General features: G+C 42.1%; 2 protein-coding genes across 2 annotated transcripts in view; one reads left to right on the top strand and one right to left on the bottom strand.

The window, feature by feature from the left end:
- LOC102306225 (solute carrier family 22 member 23) overlaps positions 1–20,839 on the top strand; it is a 27,981-nt gene extending 7,142 nt beyond the window's left edge. Inside the window, exons 4-10 of the mRNA XM_005937233.2 lie at positions 12,762–12,948; positions 13,169–13,296; positions 14,588–14,690; positions 14,900–15,126; positions 16,040–16,072; positions 16,244–16,367; positions 17,581–20,839. Of these exons, the coding sequence (XP_005937295.1) occupies positions 12,762–12,948; positions 13,169–13,296; positions 14,588–14,690; positions 14,900–15,126; positions 16,040–16,072; positions 16,244–16,367; positions 17,581–18,001 (1,223 nt within the window). The 3' untranslated portion in view covers positions 18,002–20,839. The remainder of the gene's footprint in view (positions 1–12,761; positions 12,949–13,168; positions 13,297–14,587; positions 14,691–14,899; positions 15,127–16,039; positions 16,073–16,243; positions 16,368–17,580) is intronic.
- On the bottom strand, positions 20,708–23,506 carry psmg4 (proteasome (prosome, macropain) assembly chaperone 4). Its single transcript, XM_005937232.3, has 3 exons — positions 23,228–23,506; positions 22,533–22,608; positions 20,708–21,041 (listed from the first exon to the last, which is right to left on the bottom strand). Exons 1-3 carry the CDS (start codon positions 23,393–23,395, stop codon positions 20,920–20,922), a joined length of 366 nt encoding a protein of 121 aa, XP_005937294.1. The 5' UTR covers positions 23,396–23,506; the 3' UTR covers positions 20,708–20,919.

Here is a 23,506-nt window from a genome sequence, read left to right as displayed (position 1 = left end):
AATAGATGCTGGCATCCCATTAACAGTAAAGACTACATACTGTACTTACACCTGACAACAGAACAGTGGAACACAGTTTGCAGTTGTTTTCATTGCAAGCTAAAAACACACACATGCAGGTGGAACTGTTAATAGAAAATTTCTTCATACTCTACTGGTATCACCTTCTGTTGTTTGCCAAGAGAGGTAGAGTAGGACAGAAATAGTGAAGTCAGTCAACGGCATATTGTTTTGTTCGTTTGCCTGTAATGGCTACCTTGGATTTAATTTTAAGTGGTCGTTTCCTTTTGTTTCATCTTCGAAGCACCTGGTATTCCCCAGGCAGCTTAATGATGCCGTGACTGTGCTATCTTCTCTGAGATCTAGGAAAGACGTCCTGCAGGGCAAGAGAAACACAGCAAGCCAGGCGATCGGACAAGCTGGGAATCTTTCTAAGTTTGCATCCTATCTTATGTGGAAAGCAGTCAAAGCAAACTGACCAAACTGTCTCCACACAGCTTTCAGGCTGAGCTCCTGCTTTTTTAACAACTTTTATTGCGTAGGATGCTTTAGAAAATGGCTTACTCTCAGTCAACTGCTGACAATTAGAGGCTCAATAAACACGTCCATTTTCCAAGTTTGCAAATCGTTTCGTTTTGTTTGAACTTTTCAAAAGCCTAGTTTTAACTCGCTCACTTAAACAGTCATCAGTTATGGCTGCAGACGGAAACTATAACAGCAATTTCTGTGGAGTACGCTGATACTCCCACAGTCCAAAGATATGCATGTTATTCTAACTGGTGATTCTACACTGCCCTTAGCTGTGAATGTGAGTGTGAGTAATTGTGTCTATGTTCACTGCTCACTGATAGGCTGGGGGCAGGTGAAACTAAATGAAGGTCATGTGATTGAACTAACCAGTCAAGAACGCTCCTTTTTGATCATAACCCCCCCCCCTATGGCTGGCTACTCTGTAATGTTCAGTATTATTATCCAGCTGCACTGCGCCATAACAGGGGAACTGTGTGCATAAAGGGGCCAGATGTTTACAGCCATCATTGATGTAAACATTCTCAAATTAAAGCTCAGAGGCAATATTTTAATCCCAAAGTCATGTTACATTTCAAACCCAATGAGCTGTAGTAGGGAAGCAAAATAATAGAGAGTGTCTCAGTGTTCTGAAAGTGCTGTTAAAAACAGATGCTGAGGAACAACAGAGGCACGTAATTGCAGTGTCTGTTGGACTGCTGAGTTGGAAATAGCATGCAGCAGGAAGAAGAAATGCAAAAATAAGCATGTAGCACGCGTGCTCTGTATTATAGATGATTTTGTCCATGCTGTGGATGCACTGCTCTGTCTGCATTATCGCGTCTAAAAACACTCTTCTCTGCCTGCCTCATCCTCCACCTCCTTTCACCCTCTGCTGCTGTGAATGCAGCGCTGACTTCCAGTTTCTAAATCCAGCAGCTCTCCAGCCCTTTCCATTTCCCCCCTCTTTGCTTACCTCAACTTCCCCATTCACACCATCCTCTTCCTCCTCCCTCTCTCCCTCACCCTTTCACCCCATCATCCTTATTACTACCAGCGCTCACACAATCGCGCGCTCATTTTCTGGAGGCTCATTTAAAATCTCTCATCTTTTAGTTATCTCTCTATAGCACACAGCACATAATAAAATCCACTGAGCTGCCGTGAAGCTTGCCTAATATAAATGTGTTCACGTGCACGTTGTAGTGCGTTTTTGGTTGTTTCACAATTTCTGCACGGGCTTATTAGTTTGTAATATGGCACCTTCCTCTGAGTTGTCCTCTGGGAACTGCAGGGGATAGCGTTTCCTTTTCCTCGTGCTTTTTTCCTTCTTATTCTGTCTGTTTCAGAAGAGAATGCTGAGCCTCGTCATGAAAACATGGCTGACGATTATGCACGCTTTGGACAAAGTATTTAAAATAGACCTGTGTTCCACATTTTTTTAAACTTTTGAGTTGTGGGCCATGGATTTTATTCAGGAAATGGTTATATTTACATTAGCTGCTATACTTCCAATGAGAAACAGTCTTTTTAAAACCAACAAAATCTAATGAAGCATGTCAACTCACTGCCAGAGAGGCATTCAGTCAGACGCCAGGCACTTTGTTAGCTTTGCGTTTTGCACTTTGCTTTTCCTTTTTTCTTACGACTTTTTTCACTTGCTGCTTTACACGCTGAGAACAACACTGACGCCATAACTTGATGTGTCCGCTTTTGTGTAACGAGCCACACCAACACCCTGGCATTAACTGACCTGCTGGGAATAAGAGCCTGCAGTTATGCAGTTACTGCAGTTATGCAGTTACTGATTTGTAAGCCACCCAAAACTGAGAAACTGGGTGTTTGAATCCAAAACCTGGTGGACTTGGTTCCAACTCATGCTTACATACAATAAGTCTGTGGTGTGAGTGGGATCCTTCCTCCAGTTTTGCGTAACATCATGATGTATTTCCATTTGAAATTTGGATTTTCTGGTTAGCAGATTAACCCACCAAGCATCCAACATCCACAGATGTTAAATTTTGGACTTACAATTCAGACATTATTTTCTTTTTGCTCAAACACTGAAAACAATCCTGGAGACATAGTCTTCTTGAAAAAGTGTACAAAAATATGCTTTTTTACAGCAGTAATTATTGACAAAATTCACTGGTTCATACACCATATGTGAACATGCCATGTAGTTTATAGTTCTCATATAACCCTGAATATATCCAAATATAGAGCACCTTTAGTGCACGTAGGGGGATTTTATATTTTTGTCAAATACAAAACGCACAGTGCGTCATGGTGTGTTGTACTTACATGTACTTTTTTGATATCTCGTATAGCCCAATGGTACTTCAGTACAGTACTGAAAAAAGTATTTTCACCTTGTTTTCAGACTACATTTCCTTGTGTGGGTTTTAGCTCAGTATCAAAGTGCAAATTTTAGCCACAGCTGGCAGGTTTTTTTCAACAAAAGCTTGGCACACTCTGTGTGAACACACTGCACCATTTAACAGCTAAAGAGCCACGTAGTTCCCCAAGGACTCTTTGGACACAGACACAGTTTTAAAATGTATCTACTGGATGTGTAAATAAGCAAATGTTCGCTAACAAGCTTACGAGAGTTTTATTTAGTTTAGTTTTATTTCTCATCATTGATTCGCTCTTCGTGTTCTTCCTTTTAACACCTGCTTTATTTCCTGATTAAGTTTGCCTGATGACTCCATTTCACCTTTAATAGATGTAAGTTCTGATTAAACAGCCGTTGTATATCTTGTTTCACATACTGTTCCTTCCTGCATTGCAATTAAGCTTGGAGAAATACATTTTTGTTCAGTAGTACCAATGATGACTGATAGTCAGCTCTATTTATAACTTGTTTACCCTCCCCAAAGTGTCCAAATGTCGTTGGCACATTCAAGTAAAAATAAGGACTCCAGACTCGATTCAGACTCGACACGAAAGAGTTTCTCTTGTACTGACGAACCTCCGACTTGACTTGAATGTTCTGGTTTGCAGCATACTGCGGCAGAAAAGTGGATTTTATGCTGCAGGAGTCATTTGAAAAGTTTATACAGACACATTTGGTAAGTTTCTTTTTCTCCATAAACTGGGTCAACATGTGAATCAAACATATGAATCCCAGCAGATTCACTGGAGCAACTGTAGAAAGCTGCAGAATTTTTAGTACCATTACTGAATCCTAGAGGGGGATTGGTATTCGCTTCTCAAAAGATTTTCAGTGAATGTAATTTGCATGGGCCCAGAAGAATTAGGCTGCAGTTGCGTTAGAGTAGTGGAACAAGGTTAATGCCTTTGCCTTTTCCTCTCTGTCTCTGCCCCTTGATTTCCTTGTAGGAAATGACAAAGACAAGCACTATACGGTGTATGCAGGTGTGTGCAGTTTTGAGCTCATGGTGAGGACTTCTGCTGACTCAGATGCTGTGCCCTTGTCAAGCTGTCTATGAAGTCACCCCCTTAGGCTGAAACAGATTTGTGTCATGACTGATTAATATTGTTTAGTCTATAAAATGCCACAAAAATGCCTAGCGGGGTTTCAGGAGCCCCATATGGTGTCTACATAGTGCTTGTTTGGTCTGTCCAAATTCCAATTGGATTTTTATTTTAAGTTAAATCCTCACATGCTAACAGCATGACTGCTTTCTGTTTTCTTTTTATTGTTGTAGGGTCTTTACCTTACAGTATAAAAGGCCTTGAGGCAACTGCTATGATTTGGTGCCATATAAACAAAACTGAATTGAAATTCAGGTGGAAGATTGATGGTATGAGCCTCAGCTCCACCAGTCTCGTGTTGAAGTGTCCTTGCACAAGATACTGAACCCTACATTTCCCCCCAAACATTCATTATTGTGAGAGAGACTGTATGTATTAGTTAAAAAGAAATAGAAAGTGCTGAATGAATGTGTGTGTGTGAATAGGTGAACAGTGTTATAAAAGTCACAAATCTTCACACTGGAGAGTAAAAGCTACTTTCAGCTGCTTCTATTCACAAAGGGTTTAAAACAGTGGGTAGCTCTGCATGTTTGACTCTGCAAATTCCTTACTGCAGATGTCCTTCCTGACGCAACCCAAAGGGATTTGTGCTTCCTCCCAGGATCGAACTAGGGCTCGTGACGATAGAGACACCGGCAACCATAGTCAGTTGTCTTGTAGGGGCCAGAGCAGGCAACGTTAAGGGAAATTTAAAACTGCTGGCTAAGGGTTTAAATTCAATAAATTATAACATTATATTTCACATCGGTAGTAATGACACCGGGTTACGTCAGTTGGAGGTCACTAAAACCAATATTGAATTGTGTGTTACTTTGCCAAAACAATGTTGGACTCTGTAGTTAACTGTAGTCGGTCCCCTCCCCAATTGGACAGGAGTGACATGTTTAGCTGCATGTTCTCCTTTAATTGCTGGCTGTCTGAGTGGTGTCCAAAAAATGATGTGGGCTTTATAAATAATTGGGATGCTTTCTGGAGGAAACCTGGTCAGTTTAGGAGAGACGGCATCCATCCCACTTTGGATGGAGCAGTTCTCATTTCTAGAAATTTGGCCAAATTTATTAAAACACCCAAAACGTGACTATCCAGAGTTGGCACCAGGAAGCAGAATTGCAGTCTTACACGCCTTTCCTTTTGCTTCTCGCCTCCTGTTACCTCCCCCAAAATCCCATCCCCACAGAGTCCCCACTGTGTCAGCTCCCAAACAGACAAAAAATAAACTAAAAACTAAGTGTGAATTAATAATTGATAAACAAGTCAATTTACTCTGCCTGTTAGAAACCTGGTTGCAACAGGATGATTATGTTAGTTTAAATTAATCAACAGGCCGAGCAGGTTGGGGGGGTGTCCAACCTTCTTTTTATCTAACAAATTCTTGAAGTAGTTCTAAAACAGCTAATTAATCATCTGCAGAGGAATAGACTATTTGAAGAGTTTCAGTCAGGTTTCAGAGCTCATCACAGCACAGAAACAGCTTTAGTGAAAGTTACAAATGATCTCCTTATGGCCTCTGACAGTGGACTCATCTCTGTGGTTGTTCTGCTAGACCTCAGTGCAGCGTTCGATACTGTTGACCATAATATTCTATTAGAGTGATTAGAGCATGCTGTAGACATTAAAGGTACTGCATCACAGTGGGTTAAATCATATATATCTAATAGACTCCAATTTGTTAATGTAAACTGAGGGTCCTCTTCACACACCAAGGTTAATTATGGTGTTCCACAGGGTTCAGTGCTAGGACCAATTCTGTTTACATTATATATGCTTCCCTTAGGCAGTATCATCAGAAGGCATAGCATACATTTTCACTGCATGGTCGTCTCATGTCAATTTGTCATGTTTGTTGCGATTCTTAGTGTTCAATTACAACCTAACAAATCCCATCTCTCTCTTGGTTCTATTTCATGCTTAGCACTAATTAGCATCTTAGCTTGCAGTATTGTGAGCGAGCTAGCATACTAACAGTGGCATTTAACTTATAGCAACTCTGTAAGTTAAACAATTAAGAACAGTTAATGAAAGCTTGTTATAATAGTTTTGGGTGTTTGTTTGTTTTTTGGCTCCAGTATAGCTTTTTGTTTCAGGAACACGACACTCCCTTTTTCCAAAATTTCAACAATATCTTTTCCCATCACCAGCTGAGCTATAAATCTTCGTCATAATCGCAAACACAGACTGTGGTTCTCACTCTGAGCTCATGCTGTTAGGAAGCTAATTGTCTCTCCATGCTGTTCTCATGCCGGAGGCAAGGTTAGCCAGGGAGCAGCAGACAACATAAAAGTGTGTGTATGTGTGTGTGGTAGTACTATCAACCATTCATCATTGAAAATTAGTTTGACCATTCTATCAGCTTCTTTTTATTCAGACCCTTTTTCTTTCTGTATGACTGTTCACTTTTAGATGCAAAGTATGAGAAGCTGCGGGGGATTAAAAAAACTGTGGTGGTGCTGGGGGTGGAGGTGCTTTTATGCAGGGTGTGAAAGCTACTTCAACCACACTGATGAGCTAGAGGGGGTTGCACACAGGAGGGAGGGTGGCAGTGGGCAGTGAGATAATCAGCACAAGGAGAGCCATTCTCCCACTCAGCTGGAACAAAAGGTCCTTGCCAGCATGCCTGTTTGTGTGTGCGCATTGATATCCCAGTAGAGTCAGCAGGATCAGGCTCCTCCCCAGAGAGTTGGGTAGCATTTTTTTTTTTGTGAGGTTACTTTAGGGATACATTGCCTTTGCCAAAGTACAGTTGATTTTCTCTTTTCGATTGTGATTCAGTCTTATTGACTGTGAACAAAGGTAATATTGAGTGACTGCAGCTCAAACTGACTACATGTGCATACTAGCTGAGGAAAAGTGCAATAATAATTTTATATTTCCAGATGATAAAGTTTGGTGTTTAGTGTTGTCTGTAAGTAAAGCAAATTAAGGTTTAACAAACAAAACTTTTTAACCTTACAATAGCGAATTTTTGTATTTCGACACACCTGTAGAATACAAAATGCAAAGGGTTTGATTTGACAGGAGAAGATGCAAAGAATAAGATAAGATGGAGTCAGATGATCTGTTTGTTTGTGCTTAGCTAAAGACAAAATTAATATTATAGTAGGTAGCATGTCTAGAACACTGGCATACCCCTAGACTCTAGGGGTATGCTTCTCGCTTCAGGTGCAAGAGGTTCTGGGTTCGAATCCTGGACGAGCCTCCATTTGTGTTGCATCCCCCCCTGACCATGGTGGGGGCTAAGGCAGGGAGGAGACATTAACACAAGACCACCAAAATTAACGAAGACGGACAACAGCTAGGTTAATAGTCAGGCAGGATTTCATTCTGTTGTCATGCCTTGACAACGATGAACTTGACAACAAAAAAAAAAAGTGGGGAAGGAGGACCAATCGGTTGAGCCAAATCAAATAAATTAACAAAACAAAAGGAGGTCAACAGCTTCCCTGGGTCTAAATAAAGCAATATGCAAAACAAAAGGCCCGTCTAGCTGCTCGACAAAAAAGTCCAGTCAAAACATACAAAAGTGGCATCAGCCGCATAACCTAGTGTCTGTAACAGTCAAACGTCTGCTGCCAGTGTATAGGGTACCCCAAGCTTACTTGTCCAGCCTCCCACCAACACACTCTGTTTTATGTACACAGAAGCCTACAAACAAGAGTTCCACAAGAGTCAGAAGCTGCCCAGCTGTCCAGGGAGCTGCTCTTTTCTAATGATCCCTGGCAAGCTATTGACCTACTGTGCCCAGGTCAGCCAATAGACGTGTGCCAATTATCTTTGAATTGGCCAATAAGTGGAGGCTTGACACCTGAAAGACAGGAGCAACAGAAAAACAGAGCAACGTACTCTGGCATGTAACAACTCTTTACCATGTTCTCAGATCACTCCAATGTAAATTAATGAAGGAATCAGTCCAGTTTTTACTGCAATCTTGCCAAATAATTTCACATGGATGGTCCTTTTATAGCCAAGCATTTTGCATGATTGCTTAAAGCCAGTTTTTTAAACATGATTTTTTAAAAAGAAATCTAGTAATTAGGTGTATCATGGAAAATGTATATTGTAAATAAAAATCACAATGAAATTAAAGTGAAAATGTGGTAAAAACACACTGGACCTGAACTGTAATACCATCACTGCCGTTCCAATTGTGAATGATCGCACGCGTCTCACGTCCTCGGGAAGTCTGGACTCCCGAATGAACTTTCCAGGTACAAACTAGCATGTAAACAAGTAAAAACTTGCATACTTGGATATTAAGAAACAGTCAAGGAGAAGAAGAAGCTAAAATTTGGACCCACAAATTTTTGTGAGAGTAGTAGTATGTCTTCTACTCTTTTTGGGACTTTTTACCACCACTTCTGGAGAATCTGTAAGCCAAGCCATTGTTTACTGTAGGGAGCAGCTGCTAGCACTGGGCAACAGGAAAGTACTCCTGGAGGAGCGACCCAAGATTCTTGTTTGCCAACACAAAGCAGGCTTACAGTACATCACCCCTCCCCCCGCTTGGCCACTCAGACCACAACCTGGTCCTTCTCCACCCCACCTACACTCCTATGGTGAAGAGGAACCCCCCCACGAAGAAGGTGATAAGGGTGTGGTCTGAGGAATGCACTGAGGCCTTAAGAGACTGTTTTGAATGCACAGACTGGCAGGAACTCTGCAAGCCTCACGGTGAGGACATCGACGCCCTCACTCACTGCATCACGGACTACATTAATTTCTGTGTTGAGAACACTGTGCCTACCAAGAAGATACAGTGTTTCTCAAACAATAAACCGTGGGTCACCCCAGAACTGAAGGCCCTGCTGAACAAGAAGAAGAGTGCTTTCTGGTCGGGAGACAAGGAGGAACTTAAGAAAGTCCAAAAGGATCTTAAATACAAGATCCGAGAAGGCAAGGAGTGCTTCAGGAGGAAGATGGAAAACCAACTCCAACAGAAAAACGTCAGAGAAGTCTGGAGGAACATGAAACAAATCTCTGGACATTTCCAGGACAATGGAGGAGCCACAGTGTCTGCTGGCCGGGGGTGGGCTAACGACTTGAATCTGTTTTTTAACAGATTTGACAATGGCCCACTTATCACCTCTCCCACCCCCCAGGTTCCATTAACCCCCCTCCATTTGCCGCCCCCCCTCCGGGTGCAATGCCATTGTCACCTGAGCTCTCCTCTCACCACAACCCTGCTTCACCCCTATCCACACATCTATCCACAACAAAGCGAGCCCCACCCCCCACTCCAGCCCAGCCTCACATCTACTTCACAGCTGATCAGGTGAGAAATCAGCTCAAGAGGACGAAGGCAAGGAAGGCAGCAGGTCCGGATGGAATCTGCTCCAGACTGCTCAGGGACTGTGCAGACCAGCTCTGTCAGGTGGCCCTGTACATCTTCAACCTGAGCCTGAGCCTGGAGAGGGTTCCTGAACTGTGGAAGACTTCCTGTGTGGTTCCGGTGCCAAAAATCGCACACCCCAGGGAGCCCAACCACTTCAGGCCTGTTGCCTTGACTTCTCATCTGATGAAGACCATGGAAAGGCTCATCCTGCACCACCTTCAGCCACTGGTGGGCTCAGTGTTGGACCCCCTGCAGTTCGCCTACCGTTCTGGAATTGGGGTGGATGACGCTGTCATCTACCTGGTACACCGATCCCTCTCTCACTTAGAGCAGGCGGGGAGCACTGTGAGGATCATGTTTTTTGACTTCTCCAGTGCTTTCAACACCATCCAACCCGCACTACTGAGAGGGAAGCTGGAGGGAGCCGGAGTAGGCAAACAGCTGACTGCATGGACCATCGACTACCTTACCAACAGACCACAGTATGTGAGGCTCCATGACTGTGTGTCCGAGGTGGTAATCTGCAGCACGGGGGCACCACAGGGCACGGTTCTCTCACCTTTCCTGTTCAGCCTTTACACTTCAGACTTCTGTTATAATTCGGACGATTGCCATATACAGAAGTTCTCAGATGATACAGCCATCATTGGATGCGTATCAGACGGGAATGATCAGGAATACAGGGGGGTCATCAGTGACTTTGTTGGCTGGTGTGAGACCAACGTACTCCAAATCAACGCCGGCAAGACAAAGGAGATGATCATAGACTTCAGGAGGAAGTCACCCCCTACAACACCGGTGAACATCCAAGGGAAAGACATTGAGATAGTGGACTCTTATAAGTACCTGGGTGTTCACCTCAACAATAAACTGGACTGGACTACAAATACAGACGTCCTGTATAAGAAGGGCCAGAGTCGACTCCACCTGCTGAGGAGACTGAGGTCCTTCGGAGTCTGCAGGACTCTGTTAAGGACATTCTATGACACTGTGGTAGCATCTGCCCTTTTCTATGCAGTGGCCTGCTGGGGGAGTGGATGCACGGACAGGGACAGGAGCAGGATTGACAAACTGGTGCGGAGGTCTAGCTCCGTGCTGGGATGTCCCCTGGAGTCTGTGGAGGTGGTTGGTGAGGGGAGGATGTTAGTAAAGCTGACATCCATCATGAACAACCCACATCACCCACTGCATGAGTATGTGAGTGGGCTGAGCAGCTCCTTTAGTCAGAGACTGAAACACCCTCGCTTTCGCAGATCATTCATCCCAACAGCAGTTAGACTCTATAACTCCTCAATCACGATGTCATAAGTCACTGGACACTGTGAACATCCACGGTCACCACTTCATGCATAATGGACCTTCCATGACCTTCCAAGCTATATAGTTTATGTCTTCCATATTTCCAACTATATCCATAATCACATACTGTGTATGCTACCATTGTATATAGTGTATTATCTTACTTTTTTCATTGATTGTACTTATTTGTATTTTTGTATTTCCTTCATATATCTGTACCTGAGCTGAGGTGACGCAAAAATTTCCCCGCTGTGGGATCAATAAAGTCTTATCTTATCTTATCTTATCTTATCTTATCTTATCTTATCTTATCTTATCTTATCTTATCTTATCTTATCTTATCTTATCTTATCTTATAAATATTAGACACATTTAGCACTGATGGCTTGACATGGGTTAAGGCAAATGCTTAAAGCTGAAGTTGCATTCACTGTTGTTTTGGGTAATGAGTTATCGTACAGTATACATATCCTGCTGAAACAAAGCTTGTTTATTTAAAGTCAGCGACTTGTATTTTTAGCTGCATCATCCTTGTCATTTGGTCTTGTTTCCTACGAAGTGCACAGAGCTTAACTGAAGCTTAATAATGGCCACCTGTTGCTGCCTTATACAGGGTTGAGTTTTCTGGGATAAACAATGCTAAATTGCTCAGCAGGGTGGATATAAAAAGCAGAGTTGGGTGATTTTTTCAGTCTGTTTGTCACCATTAGCGACCTCTTTCACATTAGACTCAGTCGTTCGATCTGCTGTTGAGTAAATTATTGATTTGTGCAGTTTTAATTGTACAGACTGACCGAGATCTGGGAACAGCGTGTGGTTACTAAACACACAGGACAAGAAACCGATATGAAAATAAAGCCGATCAGCAGAAGTGTAACTAAGCATCCATCACATTCACATCCTGGGTCAACTCTGGCTCGTGGTCTGACTTCTCAGTTTCTTTTTGTGATTTGAGATAAAGTTATTATTTATTTATTTATTTTACATTGGAAACATTTGGATTTGATAATTTACATTTAATGCTATATTTTTAGACCGCTATGTTAAAAAATAGTGAAAAGCTGTATACTGCTCCCATCACTGGGCCAGAGACAGACTCACACTGTCTTTTTGGCTAGAAAAAGTAGAAGCAGAAGGCCAGGTTAAGGATTATGGGTCAGTGCAGTTTCCTTCATCTGTTTTGGACCTTGTGTGGGAAGATTTTTGACTCAGGTCTAAGGAAGAAAAACAGTTCAAGGGAATTTCAGTAATACCTTTAACCTCTAGCTGAATCATTTTCCTTTCATTCTTTTATCTGAAAATCTTAGTCATCTTTCCATCCCGCCTCCTTCTTCCTCATTGTGTTTTTCTCTGTATTTCCTCCTCTCTCTCTCTCTCTCTCTCTCTCTCTCTCTCTCTCTCTCTCTCTCTCTCTCTCTCTCTCTCTCTCTCTCACTCTCTCACACACACCAGTCTTTATTATCATTCCTCTGGTGATTCCACTGATGAATGGAGGGACTTTTGGAGGGTTAGGTAATTTGTATTCAGTCCCTACTCTACTTTCTTTACTCTGTCAACCCCCCAGCCCAGCTTCCTCTCTCTGCCTCACAATAACAAGTGACAGTACAGGTTAGTGAGTATAGTGAGTATGCCCCCCTTCCTCCCTTCTCATCCACCAACAATGGTCACCTTCAAAAGGCCCTTGCCATATGGGCCAGGCCATCTGGACTGTGCCATGTTACAGGCAGTAAGGGAAAGGATAGGAGCCCAGTCACGTGGAAAGGACTTAAAGGACGGTTCCAGCGAAAAGCTCACCGAGCAGCTGAACTCACTCACACGCTTCCACATGCAGTCCATCCTAACTTAATGAAGAGGCCTGGTGTTAAACTAGTGCGCTCTCAGGGGAAGGATCAGCAATAAGTGTTCAATAATTCATGACAGGAAATTCAGTGCCAACCTCACCATTAAACAAACACATGCTCTTTCAGGCCATTAAGACAGCTGCAAGTTTATAATGGTAATCACATCCAAACACACAGAGCGCATACATAATTTATTCGCCTATCGTGGCGCACTGACACCAAAGGAAGCCATGTTTTCTGTAAAATGAAGTCTTTTTGTTCTCGTGCTTGTCTTTTTATTTTAGGGATCGAGCTGTGTTTGCCAGGTTGGCGTTTCTCCATGACTATGGTGGCCAGTTTTCTTATGGTGGGCGGGCAGCTATTGATGCCAGGGGTGGCCGCTCTGTGTCGCCATTGGCCAAACCGGGATGATTGGCAGGTCCTGCAGATCGTCATAATCAGTCCTTTCGTACTGATGCTGCCGTACGTCTGGTGAGTCCCGCCCTCTGAAGAAAATCCACAGCTCTGAGCCAGGCGATGGCTTGTACAGTACACACGGCACCACACAAGCTCGCTCTGATTTTACAAACAATAGTCTCTTTCTCCTCTTGTTTTCTTCTGCCCTCACTTGTTTCTTTCTTGCATTTACAAATCTTCTGCTCATCCTTTGTCTGCTTCTCCTCGCCATCCCCCTCTTTCACTCCCTCTACAGGATTTTTCCCGAATCCCTGCGCTGGTTGCTGGCCACCCAGCATTACCGGCGGTCCAAAGCCATGATGCTGCAGATCGCCAGGAAGAACCAAGTCGACATGACAACTGAGCCAAGCGGAGTTCTTACAGGTGAGGATGAATTCAAGAGGGAGCGAGAAGATGAAAGATCCCACAACCACTGGGCCACGAATTCTATTCTTTCTGTTGGTTTCCTTCAATTCTCTTCACTTTGCAATGTATTTAAATTGTCTGCAGTATGTTACATTACAGCTGCTGCTCGGTGTGATGAAATGAGCAAGCAAAGACACTGACATGCATATAAAACTGCTCAGACCATTGATATGATGAAATGCAAACGCAATAAGGTAAAGATCCACAGTCCTTTAGGTTGTTAATGGTTTTGTATTATAATATACACAAAGTCTGACTTCCAAATAGTGCTGAGAGCATGTGCACTGTCAGTTAACAACAACATTGTTATCCTGTAAATCTCAGTTGAGTACGAAGCACCTGGGGTCTCATTTAAAAAGAATGTGTAGGATCCATACTATACCTGAGCAGAGAAGCTGAGATGGTGTGGACAAAAAATAGCAATAATAATTATAGAGCATGCCTATGCTCACCAGCTCAGACGCTTCCCTTTATAAATCACGGTCAGTATAGAAATGTGTGCACTTCAATCAGTCTTCTAACCTGCCCTCAAAAAGCTGTTTTGCTGTGGTGAACTTGGCCCACTTTATAATAACTTGTGATGATATTTAGTGTAATGGATGATGAAAAATATGATGTTGAGTTGGAGAAATATTTGATTCTGCTCATCTCAGTGCTGCCGTGGGTTACTGGCATTTCAATATTTATGATAAAGTAGATCCATAAGTACTACATTATAGGAAATCATACTTAACGTATGATGTGAAGTATTATGTATTGGTTTTTACATCATGCCTTTAATTTAGCACCTCACAATGTGCATTGCTAATTTCTGTCTGTCTCCAAAATGTTCATAAGCGTGGGTCGGACTCTCTGTACCAGTGTGCATGTCAAGATTGCCTTTGAAAACTCCCAACTTGTGCGTGGGAAGTTGCACAGGCCTTTTTCAGACTTCATTTTCGGCGTGCGCCATGTTTATAAATGAGATCCCTGGCTATTAATTGTCTTGCGACAGATTTAACGTGTCTCACCTTTCTCTGCCACGACACTTCTTGTTCCCCCGAGTTGGTGTTTGATTCATTGTCGCTGCTTCTCCCAGTAGCCAAGCAGTCAGAGGGATGATGAGAGTGGGCACAGTGATGTCCTACATCTATCTAAAGCCCCCCCAAAGCTCTTTAGCTTCTCCGTGCTAGAGATCCCTTATGGCCGGGTGCTCATTACCACCTGAAAAGGAAAGGTCTCAAGGTGTGCGTTTCATGTTTCCTACCAGAGCTGGAGCAGGAGCTGCACAAGAAACCCCAGAGGAGCTGCATTGTCAAGATGATGAGCACCAGGAACCTGTGGAAAAACATTGTGGTGCTGTGTGTCAACTCGTAAGTGTGTTGCGTTTGTGGTCCCGGCTTGTACAGTTCCTTTGCTAATAACAGCCAACATCCGTTGTGTTGAGAGCATGAATTACACATGAGCTGGTCTCCAGAGAATGAAGACATACTCAAACCTCACGTGCCCTGTGGCGGACGCATGTTTTAGGTGGCACCTCATTGGCCACTCTCTTATTCTGTGGTTTTGTCTTGATGTACAGTCTGACAGGTTATGGAATTCACCACTGCTTCGCTCGCAGTATGATGGACCCCGAGGCTCAGCCCACGGCTTTGTGCCATGCTGACTATTACACCATGGCGGGCATCGCCGTGGCAACCTGTCTAGCACTATGCCCTGCGGTCGGGCTGATGGGTCGGCGTGGAGGGCTGCTCACATTCATGATCATAACAGCCCTGGCATCACTGCTGCAGCTGGGTTTGCTTAACTGTAAGTAATAAAAAAATGCACAAGTAGACCATTCAAATCAACTTTATTTATATAGCTCCAAACCACAATCACCTTTGTTACACAATCACATTTTGTTACATAGATGCACTGTAATGCATCTACGGCCATGTTTTTTGGGGGGAGACCACTACCATCATGACAGAAGGGTTTTATCACAGGATAAAAGTGATTACTTAGAATTTTTTGTATAGCTACTAAAGTTACTGCAAAGTTTGACTCAAACAAAACTTTGGTGTGAAGGTCTAAAATACAACTAACTTTGTACAGACACCATGACTGTAATGTTATACTATCCTGTTGCCTTCAAAGTAAAACTATATTTCAAATAAGTAGCAAGCTATTAGCTAGGCATGCTAACTTTAGCCTCTCTTCTCAAAACTAATAGAAACATTGTTAATCCAGTCTTTACACTTTTCACCTCTTGTTTTTACTGGTGAAAATACCATGAATATATCCTTGAAACTCTTTGGATGGCCTCTTTGGATCGGCTTTAATCCTGAAATTAGTTGTGCCCTCCTCCTGTTGTTTATCGGACAGTTTGACGACTTTGAAGCTTGTCAGACATGCTGTGCGTGCAGTTAGCTTGAGAACTGTAACTGAAAAGGTTTAGCCATGCTAGCCAGACTTTTACTGAAATTCTCAAACACTTCGGCGTCCTTCCCTTAGTCATTAAAACAGTACCAACTGCAGCTCAACCTTGATTCTAATAGGAGCTTCCCCTCATTCTTCCGCTTTGACCTACATCTGCAGCATGTAGTCATTATTTCAGGCTTCAGTGGTAAACTGTTCTCCTGAAGGCTTTTATTCTGCTTGTTTTGAGTCAGTGCTGTGCTGCTCTTCGTGCTTACTAATGACATCTCTCTTTTCTCCAATGCTCACTAATGGAATCCAGTGATTGGGAAGTACAGCCTTCGCCATGACACAGGTACATTTGCAGTTACAAGATTTATCATCTAAAACAATTAAAATGATAAACCTTTCCACTGGTTTGAGGAAAACTTAGTGATACACAGTAAACAATGTCATTTATGTCCCTGGAATCATGTTACATTTGTTGTTGCTGATTTTTATTGCTTGTTTCCTCTCTTTTGAACAGTTTTGCGAGACACTCTTAACAGGAAATTCTCTGTGGCCTTCTCCATAATTGGGATGTTCTCTTCTCATGCTGTCAGCACACTCAGCATTTTCTTTTGTGCTGAAATCACTCCTACTGTCATCAGGTGAGCCTGCATAGTCATAAACACAACACACATCTTATGAAAGCAAACAGTCTTATTACTTTAAAAATATATATTGTCTATTATGACAGTGTCTGCACACAGCTTTTGTTCTCAAATTGCATATTTGCTCCCTCTTGTGGTGTGTTTATGACTGACAAGTGTTTGGAAAGAAAAATGTGTGCCACATTATTGATTACAATGGCTCCACAGAAAACTGGTGAAAACGTGGCTTTAAGGAAAAAGGGCTATAAGAGGTTATGAAGGAGGTTCAGAGCAATAGATCTGACCAGATGCTGAGTGAAGACCGTTGTCAGCTTAAGAAAGTGATAAAAGTGGCTGAATAAAGCCTGCCATTTTAATACTCTTAAGTGGGATGTATCCTGCCCACTTTCAGCTCTGTACTCCTAATACATTAGCACCGTATGATTCACCAGTCAGAAAATCCACAAATATCCTACATTAGGCTTTGGTGCAACCTCTTCATCTGAAAAAAAAAAGCCATTTGAGCTCATTTCCCTTTCACTCCAGCCTCCAATTGTTCTGATTGGCTTTCCCTTACAAACAGAAGGTCCAAACAGCAGGTGGGTGGGGCTTCTATGCTCACAACTAGAGCTGTTTTTATGACATGAATAGGTGATGTGTTCTACTTTTGCAAATATAATACAGAGACAAAAATAGGGAAAAAAAAGGGGTATGTATGTAGGCTGATCTCATTATTTGCATTGTGGTGACTGTGGCTCGAGTAGTAGACTGGGTCATCTACCAATTAGAAAGTCGTGGATCAATCTGTGACTCCTTACAACACGGTTGGGGAACTCCAGGCCTGAAGGGCTGGCGTCATGCAGGTTTTAGATATCACACTGGGTCAGCACACTTGAATCAAATGATTAGTTCATTACCAGGCCTTTGGAGACCTTCGAGACATGTTAAGGAAATAATTTAGGTAATTTAGGAGGTTAGAAAGCCTTTAGGCATAGTTTAAAAAGTGCTGCATGAGACAAGCTAAGTGAGGCCTGTAGTAGAAAGCTACTTTATAAGAAGCAGTCCATTTAAAGTTATTTGACCATGTTTATATCTCAAAAAATAAGAAGTCAACTTTTAATGATGTTCCAATCCTGTTGTATGAAGAATGCTTCTAGAATGCTGCTGTTTTTAGTTTAAGGTGCGTCAGAACACCTTGGAAATAAATCAGCTCTGACCTTTCTTTCTGCAGGGGTGGAGGACTGGGCTTGGTCCTGGCTAGCGCTGGCTTTGGCATGCTCACTGCACCCATCATGGAGCTCCACAACCAGAAGGGCTACTTCCTGCATCATGTGATCTTTGCCTGCTGCACCCTGCTGTGCATCATCTGCCTCCTGCTGCTGCCTGAGCCACGGGGACAGCCACTGCCGGAGAGCCTGGCTGATGGAGAGACCTTTACCCGTCAGACCCTGCTCCATCCGGGAGAGCAGCACCTCCTTCTCGCCAAGAGTGATAGGGACTACTCCCGTGTTCACGACACACCATTACATCTCTCAGCCACTGGGGGCGCTACAGTGGCAGCAGCCACCGCTCTGGCAGCGGTACCTGCCTCATACGCCCTTGCAACTGGTGGGGAGGTGATCGGGAATCATGCCATAGCCAATGGAGTGTGAGCAGCTTTGCAAGTTGTCTTCTGTGCTAATAACTGCTCCAAGCACTAACCTGAGCAAGCGATGACTGAACTTCCTGTACTTTAAGGGAAACTAATTGTTCATATGAACTCTTTTTATGTTGAGGATTCAGATGATGATGATAGTAAATTTGTGTCATTTGTAGTGACTATGATTCCTTCAGGAGTTGCCAAAAATATATTGTATTGAAGTCAGTGTATGTCAGATAATATGAGCGTCTTCAGTGGTGTTGGTGATTTTCTTGAGCCACCTTCTGCTCGAGGGTACAAGCAGACACAAGTGGAGAGACAAAGTACAGCAGAATAACTTTCAATAACGTGTGCTCTGAGTTTACTGTCTGTAGTTTTGACTCGTTGAAACTGGATTTCACTACATCTTAGATCTCTTTGTAGGTAGGTTATTTTGCACTAAATGTCAGAGACACAATCAAGTGTTTGTGATTTGCAGCCAACACATTGGAGATCCAGGGATTGGCTAAAGCCACTAACTTTTTGCATGAAAAGGGCACAAATGTTTTTTGTTTTGTTCTGTAGCATTGGTTAATACAACCTGTGACTCACTGTGCAATTCCCCAGCATTTATCAAGTAATTCTCAATTGACATTTTCAGTACCTTACAATACTTACCAACAGGTACAGTAAAACTATGGGGCAACAGTTAGCAGTTTTAAAGGAAAAAACTGAACAGGCTGTGGGGTGGTTAGCACTGTTGCCTCACAGCAAGAAGTATCTAGGCTCAAATCCAGTCTGGGACCTTTCTGACTGGAATTTGCATGCTCTCTTTGGGAACTCTTCCCACAACCTAAAGACATACACACATAGGGTTAGGTTAATCAGCGAATTTAAATCGGCTCTAGGTGTGAATGGTTGTCTGGTGGCTGTAGAGAAGGTTGGTAGTTGGCTGCTCCAGTCTGCATGACGAAGTATCCTTGGGCAAGATACTGAAGCCCAAGTTGCTCCTAACATGGAAAAATGTTTGATAGAAAGCACTTAGATCTAGAGAAAAAGTCCCTGTGTGGATATGAAAGAGTGATGTTCTCAAGTAGGGAAGCCCTATTTTAGAACCAGTCTATTTACCATTTACTCTTTGTGTTAGTCCTGTGATAAACTGGTGACCTGTCAAGGGTGTGCCCTGCATCTTGCCCTATGACAGCTGGGACAGCCCCCTCTGTAACCTCTTTGCATCCACTCTGTAAGTGGATACAAAGACGGATGAATTACACTGTAGTTATTTTTAGGTATTTGTTGTGTCAGAAGTGGAGGCCAGCATACTGTATCTCATAGCCTATACCCACAATAATACTACATTATCAAAAAATAAGTGGATGTTAGGCTACTCTTTAATATACCTCATACCCAGTGTAATACTAGGTATTACACACTTGGCCTTTAGTCTAAACCCAATTGTCATTTCATAAAGATAAAATTTCGACCTTACTGCTAAAACACTTGAAAGGTACTCAAAGATTAAAATGCTCAACGTACAATTTGTTTCTCATTTCCTTTAAACTCCCTTAATCTACTGTAACAACATTTTACAGAACCAGCGAGTATTTGTAGGCAACATTGGAGCTATTGCTTGGTTTGCAAGAGACTACCAAGGTGCCAGGAACTGCACCTATAAAAGAAAGAGAACTCATATTGACCCCTCCTTTAATGATGCCCATTCCCGAACCAGTTCCAAGGACTTACACACAAAAAATCCACTTTGAATTCACTAAATAATACATGGTAAATGTTGGGAAACCGGACAATAAGTTGCGGGCTGTATTGTGAACTGCTACAAGTACTTCCTCATTTGTGGTCTCTTTATATGAAGTCCAATGTGGCACTTTATCCTCAGCTGAGAGGTCAGTGTGGACACTGATTTTTAAAGAAGCGTTACTACTGCTGATGCTGGCGTATGATGGTTGTTGGAAGACGAACAGCCGGAGACCTTTCTTGCAGACCATATGTGTAGCCTACAGAGACTTTGTGCATAATGTTAAACAAATCTGAGAGCTGAACGGACATGAGCGTGACCTGCTAGTGCACTACTGTATGTCTTATGATGCACCTCAGCAATTTAAATGGCTTTATCGCTCTGTTCTGTTAACAAAACAGAGAAGATACGATGTAATGAAAGAAAAAAAAACTGTATTTATTTTTTGTCATGCTGCCAAGGGAAAGTTTTGTTGCTTGAAATACCTCCTTAATTAGCAAACATTTCCAAACTCACTCCTCGTTCTCTGTACTGTGCTAATACTGTAATCCTGTTCCTAGAGTGTGTAACTTTAGACAGAAAGCACAATATTTTACAGTTTTTTGAGATGTGTGAAGATTAGAATAGAGCAGCATAGTCTGCATAGACCTGGTTTAGTTGTGATTGGTGTACATTATACACTTTATTATATTGGTATCCCTTAGGACTGCATAAAAATCTAAGGTATGTATACATGTGCCATTCATTTATAAAATATGGAACATAACCTTACTTTTATAGACTGTGAAGCACACTGAATAGACAAACCATCCCATCAAGCATTTTTGTGCAGATACACCAGAACCCGAGAATCCTCCATTTTTATAGTCATATTTAGTACACAGCACATATTTTAGACATTCAGTATGGTTTGGTAGTTTGTATGTTTTCAACAGTAAAAAAATACTCTAAGAAAACTGAAGGGAAAAAAAACCTCAACCACTAATGCTGTTTTCTAAGTGTTATTTTTTTAATATGGATTTGTAAAAAAACAAACAAACAGACAAAGCCACAGGCCTATAGTACATGTTTTGATAATAAACTACTTAATTTATTGTCAATAAAAAAACACTTGATGTGGCCGTTTGTCCTGATTATTGCATTTGAGTACGACTCCAGTACTACACTGCTGCCCTCCTCCTACAAAGGGTCACATGTGCTCAAAAATGCTCAGCGTGCAGCTCCAGCTCCTTTTTGATCCTGTTCTCCACCAAGAGACTGAGGCTGGAATCTGTCATCGGAAGACTGTAACTGACAAATACTTGTTTTTTGGTCTTCTTTGCTGAAATATGGAGAGACACAACATTAGTTAACTTTGTGTTCACACAAAACACGAAATGGTAAAAATAAATTAAGGTCAGCAGTGGCCCAACTCTAATGTCTATAGAGACTTATAAACTTAGCACATAGCTGCAAAGACCACGAGGACTTAATCATCAGTTGCAGACAATCCTGTTATTGTTCTCCGAGGTCTGGTTACAGTTTGCCTGAACAACATGTGTACTGAGTCTGAATAGTCACAAAATTGTTTTCGGGAATCCCGACTTCTGGTCAGTTAGATATGAAACTATAACACGCCTATAAGGACTGTCCCACTGTCACAAGGACTCCCTGGCAGACAATTTGAGCTCTTTATGCACATATTTTATAGTTCTGCATTCCTGCAGACTTTACAAGCATGCCTCAGCCAGTCAATTCCTTAATTTCATTGGCTGTGGGTGAGAAAAAAAAAATCCTATGTTTCCTGTTTAGTTGTCAAGGCAACATTATGTGGTAAAGACACCATAGATGAGTAGTCATCTCTGTAGACTTTGCATTAGGCATGTGCACAGACAAAGTTGTTGTATTGTATAATAGAGTCTCCACAGACAAATCTACCCAGACATGAGCTGGCAGGTAAAAAGACGTCCACGTTCAGCCTCACAATTGCCCTCTGCATCACCCTGCACATTTTCAGGAATAGATACTACAACATTATTTAGCATACCAGGTTCTCATTGTGTAGGTACACTGCTAATGAGTCAACACTCAGTTGACACTGAGTCAACAGTCAACCAGCAGTCCTTTGTTCACACTGGTAGTTACCAGTCACCTCAAAACTGAAATAGGTTAGTTGCCTCCTACTCACGTCACATTGTCAATGTTTCACCTGTTGCAAGCTGCTGAGTTCCAGTGATATTATGTAGTGTCTTCCAGTGCGGACGTCATTTTACAGTGGACACTGAGATTAGCTAAGTGTTTTCACAAAACAAAGATAAATGGCTATTCTTTGCTGCTGTGTTTTGAACCAAGTTAAATGTAGTGTTTTATTTAACACTCCGCAGCATATCAGAGGTGTGAAACACTTCTCCAAGCCAGCTGTAATTAAGTTTGACGATAGAATTTGTGGAGATTTGAGACTTGCCTTGCTTCTGTTACTAAATGCAATATCACTTTTGATTTCAAACCTATCGTTTCACGGTTACACTAGTTATTGTACTAACACACACTCTGAATACTCCATACACAGATACGCTACTTTGAAGCATCACTCTACTCAAGTTTCAATTCTCCCTGTTGACCCTCAGGAAGGAAGGTCAAGTAGACACCAAAAACACATGCAAGAAAAAGGCGTGCCATTGACTCTGGGTTCAAAATTACATCAATGGTACAATTCTAAATATAATAGAAATCCACAATTAAGAACCACATGCAACTTAAATGAGCATTTTAAGACTTTGCTGTAGCCATCTCCTACATACAACACATATTGCAAACTAGTGTTAAACATTACCTAATCTTTGTGCCAAAGAATTTGGTGCTGTGTTGGATGGGTCCCCCATAACTAATGTAGATAACGGCATTGAATCCTGCAGACAAAAGCATATAAGCTGTTAGCTTCCCTTTCCAAATCAACATGTAAGTGACTTAATACCTGTTTATAGGCCTAGGCAATTTTTTTTACAACTCAGGGAAATAGAGAAACACTTCTAATCTTCAGAAGACTCGCTTTCTCACTCAGACACACACACACACACACACACACACACACACACACACACACACACAATATCACACACCAATGAGTGAAATATCATCTCATAGGAACTATGAGAATGAGATGTGTGTGTGTGTGGTGTGTTGTGTGTGTGTGGTGTGTGTGTGTTGTGTGTGTGTAGTCGTGCACGTATGTTACAAAACCGCAAATTAATTTAAGAAAAATATTTAATTTTTTTATAACAACATTAGGAAAAAGTTCAGCAAATTATAAGATTTTTTTTTAATTATGCTGTTTTACAATATTCATATTTTATATAACGTTTATATTCTTTATGAAAAACTTTGAAAATCTTCCTAAAGAACTGAAGACCTGCGCTTTTAAATTCCAAGTTTCGTATTCCTCACCCGACGAATATACCCAATATTCTTTATTTCTGGAAAACAGCTAACCAGTACTTGGTGAATGAAGGTGTGCTGTGCGGTACTTACATATTTGCTGCTCATAGACACTGCTAAGTTGGACAGAACCGGAGCCGAACCGACCCAAAGGAAAAACCCGCCGCTGAGCTTCATGACGTGAAAGTGTACCACCTGCTCCAGAATCTTTTCAGAGAAATTGTGAACGGAAATTCCCTCAAATTCCGCACCGTTCTGCATTTCGCCAATTTTGTTTCCCTCTTTATTGGATGAACATCTAAAGGCCGCGTTAGCTTAACTATAAACAGCATGGAATACTTCCTGGTTTAGCAAAAAAGGCAGGCCAAAGCA

The sequence above is a fragment of the Haplochromis burtoni genome, unplaced genomic scaffold, assembly GCF_018398535.1.
Source record: "Haplochromis burtoni strain Fernald_Lab_line unplaced genomic scaffold, NCSU_Asbu1 Contig_99, whole genome shotgun sequence".
Taxonomy (NCBI): domain Eukaryota; kingdom Metazoa; phylum Chordata; class Actinopteri; order Cichliformes; family Cichlidae; genus Haplochromis; species Haplochromis burtoni.
The sequence above is the reverse complement of the archived record's forward strand: the minus strand, read 5'-3'. Positions and strand labels throughout refer to the sequence as shown.

Excerpts from the sequence above, each read along its gene's own strand:
- psmg4 (XM_005937232.3), bottom strand. The coding sequence starts at position 23,395 with ATGCAGAACGGTGCGGAATTTGAGGGAATTTCCGTTCACAATTTCTCT. Across the intron at positions 22,609-23,227 it reads TGTCTATGAGCAGCAAATAT|GATTCAATGCCGTTATCTAC; the intron begins GTAAGTACCGCA and ends TTTTGTCTGCAG. Across the intron at positions 21,042-22,532 it reads TTCTTTGGCACAAAGATTAG|CAAAGAAGACCAAAAAACAA; the intron begins GTAATGTTTAAC and ends TCCATATTTCAG.